This window comes from Ylistrum balloti, unplaced genomic scaffold (assembly GCF_031769215.1).
Source record: "Ylistrum balloti isolate Yb309-2 unplaced genomic scaffold, AGI_CSIRO_Ybal_v1 Utg370554, whole genome shotgun sequence".
In the NCBI taxonomy this organism is placed as follows: Eukaryota; Metazoa; Mollusca; class Bivalvia; order Pectinida; family Pectinidae; genus Ylistrum; species Ylistrum balloti.
In genome coordinates this window covers 234,779-242,855 of record NW_026782349.1, presented here as the reverse complement: position 1 = coordinate 242,855, position 8,077 = coordinate 234,779, and the positions used below count along the sequence as shown (strand labels likewise).

General features: G+C 33.9%; 1 protein-coding gene across 1 annotated transcript; it reads left to right on the top strand.

Moving 5' to 3' along the window:
• Positions 1-44: 44 nt before the first annotated feature.
• On the top strand, positions 45-7,153 carry LOC132556225 (serine/threonine-protein phosphatase 6 regulatory ankyrin repeat subunit C-like). Its single transcript, XM_060220618.1, has 5 exons — positions 45-133; positions 4,321-4,577; positions 5,417-5,531; positions 5,857-5,983; positions 6,529-7,153. Exons 1-5 carry the CDS (start codon positions 94-96, stop codon positions 7,019-7,021), a joined length of 1,032 nt encoding a protein of 343 aa, XP_060076601.1. The 5' UTR covers positions 45-93; the 3' UTR covers positions 7,022-7,153.
• Positions 7,154-8,077: the final 924 nt, after the last annotated feature.

Sequence of the window (8,077 nt, the reverse complement as noted above, 5' to 3'; positions counted from 1 at the left end):
TGAACATATTACCTGCTTGTGACCAGCGTGTATAGAAGCAGAAACAGCTTCGATTTTGATTACTGGTGTGGAAAGGCAGTCGTACATCGATGGATGAGCCGGACAAGAGGACGTAGTTGTTGCTCAGTCGAAGGTAAACATCAAAATGAAGGGTAATGACGGACCGCTGTTATTTTCCTGAAATGCGACGTTGGCAGAATATATCGAGTGTCTGGATTTGCTTTGTAACAAACAAAACGCTGATCATCATTTATCTTAAAACCTGCAGATTATTTCATTGTTTAATACTCTTTTCTTGAAGTATCTTAATTGTACGATCATGAACTGACCAGCATATAGGAAGTAATGTACAATTTTACACATTAATATGAAATAGATACTGCCTAAAAGCGAGCGCAAGTTGATCATGAAGATGCTCGTGTATATATAACTATATACCACACACACACGCGCGCACGCACGCACACACACACACACACACACACACACACACACACACACACACACACACACACCATTATGAACTGTCCGTTCCATGGCTTCATACAATGCACTTCAGTTTTAAGTAAATTTCATAAATATTCAAATAATATGATATTGGCACTGCTTATGAGCGATCACAACATGTTTAAAACTGGGAAGTGCAAATTTAGCTAAGAGCAGGGTTGTTTTTGCTAACATTTAGGTATTGTATTTGTTCAAATGAGAAACATTTATCAACACATCAATATTTGTCAATGGACTCCACATTGATTGCATGTATCATTTGCTTTCGGCAATAAAATATGTTTAAACTAGCATGTATCATAATGAAAACAAGTGGATGGTCTAACAAGCGTTGGTTTACCAAGTGAACAGTGAAGATACCCTTGATAATGCTCATAGGAGCATGATCGTTTTCATGATATATTCTTGACTACCTACCTTAGTACAACTGTCACTGTTCTGTATTCTTGTAGCGATTTGTTCTTTATCATATTGTTTAGTGTTTTAATATGTCACACACTTTAAACCAGTAACTGGATCAACAGGAAATCAAATGTTATTTATATCTACTGGCTAAAATCTACTTTATCAAAAACAAGTTTTTGGCATTACAGGCTTTAATTTTTTATGTCATTTGAGATAAAGTCTCAACTGATCTATTCTAATCATGTTTCATCTGTGATTGTGCTTTATCCTGTGTCCATCATTCATCATGCATCTGTAAACAATTTACTTTTTCTACTTTTTCCCAGAAACCCCGACTTGAATTCATTGAAATTATGCAAGGGCCTTCCTTTGTCAAAGATGAACAAAACATATTAATTTTATGATCATCACCTCGAGAGTTTCAGATGGGAACTGAAATATTAAGTTGCTTCATCAAAATTATTCATTTCATGACCTAGGGCTCCATGTTTGCTCTACATATTTATGAAGTTTACTGTAGTTTATAGGAGAATGATACTTTTGTGTATATTTTGGTCAGCGCATTACCAATCATTCTGAATTGATTGGAAATCATTCAAACTTGATTGATATTATAACTATGAGATGAAGTTTGATACTATGACAGTTTTGTCATGGTTTGTAAAATAGGATGTAATTTTATATTTTGTGTATTACACTTATTATATATAATTAGACCTAAATCAATGTAGTTAAAAGACCTACCTGCTCATAATCGGGGTCGACAAACATCACTTGCAGTTACTCCAACCTTTCTCAATTTCCTCTATGTGCAAGGTCTTAGATGACAAAACTTACAAGTCTTTATTGCAGGGAGCACAGAATAAAAACCTACAATTCATCACCCCTGTTTCCATCCATTAATATCAACTTTTTGGACAGGTGTGGCATTATGTTTTCTGATTCTGGGAAGTTGTCGTCAAACACATATTTAATTACACTGATGTCTACTTATTTCTTTACGAAGGTTGCTGGATCCAATTTACTGTTTTTTCACCTTCTTTCTTTTTTCTGTCTGGGAAACCTAGTGATAATAGTGCTTGTTGTAAAATGCCCATATGTCTATCCCTAGAGCTGTCTGTTTGTCTAACAGTTGGCAACTCCTGATTATAGATTAAATCAAACATTGCTGCACACAGAAATATTGGTATACATTTGGATTTTGACAGGAAGTCATTATTTACATTCCTAATACCTTCAATTTCAACAATTTTCTACTCCAGACCAAGACACCTAGAAAATATACTCTTGATAGAATGAATGTTCATGAACTCGAATTAATAATCTCATATTTTCCCCTGGGATAGGTGTAAAGTTTACAGTAATCAATCTACAGTTCACTTTCATCAATCCTTTTAAAACTTTATTGTAATCACTATTGGTCCCACATTGTTAAATTTAATTATATCCAGAAACTCAGTGAGTTCCATGAAAATTCTTTGAGTACAGGACTTAGTGCTCATATGTAGATTTCTCATTGGTTTATATAGGAAAATGATGCTTTTGAACCTTTTTTTTTGATTTGCAATGAAAATAATTGGAAATTAGTTAGAATTATTAGTATAAGATGGCAGTTTAATGGAATGCACATATTCTTCTTGGGTGATCTAAGGGGCTGATGGGAGTGGGGAGGGCAAAAGAGATAAAATTGAAAGACATTTCACAAATTTTCTCACAACTCTGATAGAGTTGAATCCAATACTCTTTATGAATGGAAAGGTTTGAAGATATTGTAGTACATTATGAATTCTCTGACCCCAAGGTATCACATTTTCCCCTGGGGAGATGATGAAGTTTGATATACATGTAATTAATTTTAGAAAATGACACTTTTGAACATAGTTTGTTTAATTGCCAATTAAAGTATAGTAAAACATCAATAAGTCAAAGTTGACAGGACCAAATAAAATATTCAACTTATCAGATGGTTCAACTTAGCTGTGAACGGAAACATTGTGCATCAAAGATTAACGTTATTTTCATCGGTTGTTTACCTTATATGTGTCTCATAGCACAGTGTCACAGTAAAGAATAAGTAATAAATGAAAACATTCTATATATTCACATTGTAATAAGATCTTTTATTTAAATAAACAGTACGAATATGAAATAAAAAATGTAACGTGAAACACTCGTCATTGGATTGCAGCACACGTTTGGGTACACACCCACTCCCATACACATAACTTGAAATCAATACTTAAAGTTACACAAATATTGAACTCACATATATATCCTTAAGGGTAACAAGTCCCATCAACAATATCTTTAAATGAAACTCAATAAATACATACTTATGAACATTCTACGTTGATCTAAAATCAATAGCACTGAGGTTGGTTATGAAAAGGTGAAGGTAGAGGCAACATCAGTGAAGCATAACTTTAAATACACAGAAGAGCGTAACTGTAAAATAGAATAAAATTAAACTTGCACTTTGTATATGTACATGTATATCAGTATATGTGTTTAAAAACAAAAACAAATGTGTCAATGACAAAATAGTCTTTTTATCAACCTGCTTCAGCATGGTGGTTATCGCTTGTTTTTCCCTTTTGGTATGGGCAGCCATGTGCATAAAAAAAGTAAGCAAGACACAGTAGATTTACAGTTAACAAACTACAGTGTATTTTGTTTTAAGTTTGGTTGCCTAATTCTGTATGAATTCTAACTTTCACCTTTTCACCTGTGTAAACACATGGATTAATATTTAATGAAAAAATAAAAAATTAACACAGATATGGCTAATCGATCACACTCAGTCATTTGGAGCAAAGTCAGGAAATTTTACCCGAGACAAGGTGACTTTTGGTAGAATTTAGAAGGATGGACCGCAAAATATATTTGACACAAACACAGTATTCAACTCAACAGTGTTCGAATCATCCATTTCGTTTCCATTGTGTTGATTCAAGTGTGTTTGACACAAGCGAGTTTTACTGTACATTGGTCATACTAAGGCAATGTGCAGTATATCAGTGTCAGGGCCTTTGACCCCTCTATTACAGAGTTATCGCCCTTTGTTAAAATATTGTGTAATTAGCATATCTTTGCTTTATTAATACTAGAATAATGAAACTTGGTATACATTGTTCATATTAAGAGAATGTATGGTGTTCCAAATTCAGTGCCTGAAACCCCAGAATTATTGCTCTTTGTTAAAATTTTATGTCCAATAGAGTCCTTTTTCGGGGAACATTAATTAGTTTTACTGATACTCTTGTCTTTGGTCCTTTTAGGTTAGAGTACCTTTGGGAAAAATACTGGTGGAGAGGGTTATTTCCTAACTGTAATTTTAACACTAAAAGATTAAACCTGATATTCAGATGCCTGTATATGTGTACACATTTTGTATTGTCTCTGTTGTAGCCCTAATGTACCTGTTTTGTTTGAATATGGGTAATTCCAAATCAACAAAATGTGACACTGTATCACTTGGAATGCCACAACGGGAGAGGGAGCTACACCTGGCGGTGATGGCTAATGATCGTGAGGGTGTAAAACAGTTGATATCACAAGGAGCAGACATTAACTACCCTTGGAGCAACCCAACTGTTCCTAGTGTTAAAGATAGCACCACTCCGCTTCTGGCTGCTGTGTCCCTTAACCACGTAGAAGTCACTCAGGTCTGCCTTTATTGTAGAATAAGTAAATGAATGATTCAGTTTTATACTTAATTGGTATAAAGTACCGGAGTTATAGTAAAATTAATAACATCAATAACACAGTAACATGCTTTAACAAAATGAAATAAATATTGTTGGTCCTATTCAAATTATATAATTATGAAGCTTGAGAAAAATTGATATAGCTTGAACTATTGTCATCACAGAAGATGACATTGAAGTGTTTGATAATGTGTTAGAGCAAGGCAGGAACTACTGATTGATGAAGAAAATGACCTATGTAGAATTTTTAAAATTGTATTGAATGTAATACCATTGTTTTTTGAATAACTTACCTTTTAATTGCCTGTTCAGAAATCAAAGGTTTCATTTCAATTTTTATAATGTTGGATTTCGCAGTGAAGAGTCAACTTGTCAAGCAATTGTCAACAGAAATGAATTGTTATGGAAAATCATGAAATTTGAGTTCCACAAAAAATATGTAATCTGTACAGTATTGTTATTGAAAAAGTCCTGTGTTTGAAGTGCCCACCTGTTGGAACTGATAGGAATTTTACCGTTATGGATAATAACAGCTTCTGTGAACTCAGGGCTCTCATACCCGATTTTGGGACTGGGGCCCGGGGCCCTTAGAATTGGGAAAATAATGGTGTTTTCCTTAGAATTGGGAAAACTTGGGGTCTCAATTGGGAAAAAAAGATACTATTTTGCATTGGGAGTATTCGGCCCCCAAATCTGGGAGATCGAGAGCCCTGGAACTGTTGTAAAATTCAAAACCTGTTGACAGTAAATGCATTGAATGATTTTGATCCTCTGAGTGCATCGTGTATCTCTAACAGATTTTGCTAAAAGCTGGTGCTGATATCAACATGACTGACAGGAATGGTTGTACTCCATTGTACAAGGCGGCCTTCCATGGACGACCTGTCCTTATAGACATGCTACTTGAAGCAGGTAAGAATAATCCTTATTGACATTCTACATGTATGAAGGTAAATGTTGAAGATTCCTGATTTTGACAGAAAGTTGCTTATACCAAATACTTCATCAAAATGTCCTGTTGAACTTCAAATTATTTACCAATCACTGTTACAGAAAGTCTTTAAATTGTTGAATGGCGACCTGAAGATGTATAAAACATTCATAATATACATTCTTTCCAGCACCCTAGCATCAAAATATGTTGATAGACAGTAAGAAAATTGTAATTACCATGAAATATTTTTTAACTGATATTAGTGATTATATTTTTTGGACAGAATATGCTTTGCTATTTCAGGAGCAGATATAAATAAATCTGACAAGGAGGGTCAGTCTCCTCTGTATATCTGTGTTCAGAATGCCATTGTTCATTCAAGTTATGCAGCAGTCAAAAGACTTCTAAAAGCAGGGGCTGCCATTCATTTGTAAGTACAAATATCTACCACTACTTTTTTGTCAGTTATATATACCTATATGGTCAATTTTTAAATCATTCTGAAGGTGCAATGATACATGTAGAGTTACTTCCCTTAGTTCAAGTATCAATGCACCTTTCATCTTTGTCATTATAAATTGGGTACAAGATTTTAACAGAAACAGAGATGTATGGTTTAAGGTACAGAAGTTTTATTTTAGTTGATAAATTATAACATTTATGAGAAAAGGACACCTGTATCTCGTAATTTTTGTAGGATTTTTTGTGAGTCCAGAGCACCATTTCCTAAATTTTGATTAGTCCAGTTAGAAGAAATATAATGAGTTCTCAAAAATTATGTGAGTTCCACAGTAAAAGCATGATAATAGAACTCATGCTTACTGTGCACATTGTGCATTTCTGAACATATGTTAATCATTTCAACAGACTATACACAAACTGCCCATGTGGAACAAATGTACTATCATGGTTCCTTTATGAATTTTCAGCTTTTTTAAGACAAAAGCTGAAATCTGTTCTGTTTGTCTATTTAAGGTGTGACAATTTAGGAAAAACACCAATTCATGTAGCTGCTCATTGGAAATTAAAGGACATGAGTCGAATGCTTCTGAATGAGAATGCAGATGTGAACAAGCTCGACCACATGGGTAGAACTCCATTATATGTTTGTGTGAGCTCTCTGAGTACAGGCTTGTATAAAGAAGACCTTAAGTATCAGGTACCCTGCATCAAAGTTTTGTTCGCAGCTGACTGTGATATGCTGAACTTAGTGGACTGGCTGAAATGGAAGGGACCAGGCATTCCGGATGAACTTTTGGCAGATGATGAACCATTTTTCTTATGGCATAAAAATAACATGAATTCTCCACATTCTCTCATGAATTTGTGTCGGAAGATGATACAGCAACGATTGAAAGAGCGTGGAAATCTGTTGGAGATGGTGTGGCGTTTACCTGTTCCAGCCACTCTCAAGAACTACTTATCTCGTACCATGTTTCACTTACCACAGCCCAAGACACAGGAATGATGACATGAGTTAGCTTAAGTTTAAAGAAACGTTGATAGTAATATAATGAAGGTTGTGTGTTGAATGGTCACTCTACAATGTGCTGAGTCGTATGATGTAGTGTTCACTATCTCAGAATGTTTTTGATCCTGAATAACAGTGTGTATTTTGTGTGGTAATCCTCTCGTAGGAACTGGAGGTTTTACAAAACACCTGCAAAGCTGAATCATTTCATCGCAAATCATTCAGTCAGTGAGAAATTATTGTAGAAAACAAATCTCCTGAATATGTAGATGTTATCATAATTGGATATTGAAACTGCTTCATGTTGCTTCCTAAATAATCTTGCATTTTCATGACATTTTAAAAACATCCAGTCTGTAGGCCACGACTTATATGTCTCAAAAGAATTTAAGGTGTCCTGAAAAGTTCACAACATCCACCCATCTGAAGAGTTTAAAGAGGACAGAAAATTATAGTTAATGAAAAATTTGTTGGAGAATGGTTTGAGTAACTTCTGGTATAAATGTGTTGTTTTATTGGTCACAGGTGGTTATAATTTAAATCAGATTTGAAAAGATTTTCATAAACTGTCAACGGATTAAATATTCACAAGTCTCTAGGAGGCTCCTACCAATATGTGTGTATATGGGTTAGCAATTTTATGTGAGATAAACTGATTATGTATTTTTTCCTTATCTAAGGTAACTTTAATATTTTGAAATATTAGCTTTAGAAAATTGAACCAAAAAAAAAAAAAAGACAAAAAACAAACAAACCTGCAGCACAATTCAGGTAAATTAAAATGTATGTTGTAATTTTAGACTAAATACTGCAGAAACTAAAAAGCCTGAAAATTTTTTAAAACAATTCAAAATCAAAATACATATTCAAAATGAAATGATGGTTGAATCTCATTAGTTAATTTTGATATGCTTCAAGTTTACTGATAGACTGCTTTTGTTTATCATTGAAGAAACTGCACATAGTAAAAAACGTTTTGCTTTAAATGAATACATCTACACAAGATATGGCCAAAATAATGAGAAATGCACAAAATGTACAGTAACAGTTGTG

Bases quoted from the DNA above. Each gene is read 5' to 3' on its own strand.
- LOC132556225 (XM_060220618.1), top strand. From the start codon at position 94: ATGAGCCGGACAAGAGGACGTAGTTGTTGCTCAGTCGAAG. The intron at 4,578-5,416 runs GTCTGCCTTTAT...TATCTCTAACAG, and splicing joins ACCACGTAGAAGTCACTCAG to ATTTTGCTAAAAGCTGGTGC. The intron at 5,984-6,528 runs GTAAGTACAAAT...TGTCTATTTAAG, and splicing joins GCAGGGGCTGCCATTCATTT to GTGTGACAATTTAGGAAAAA.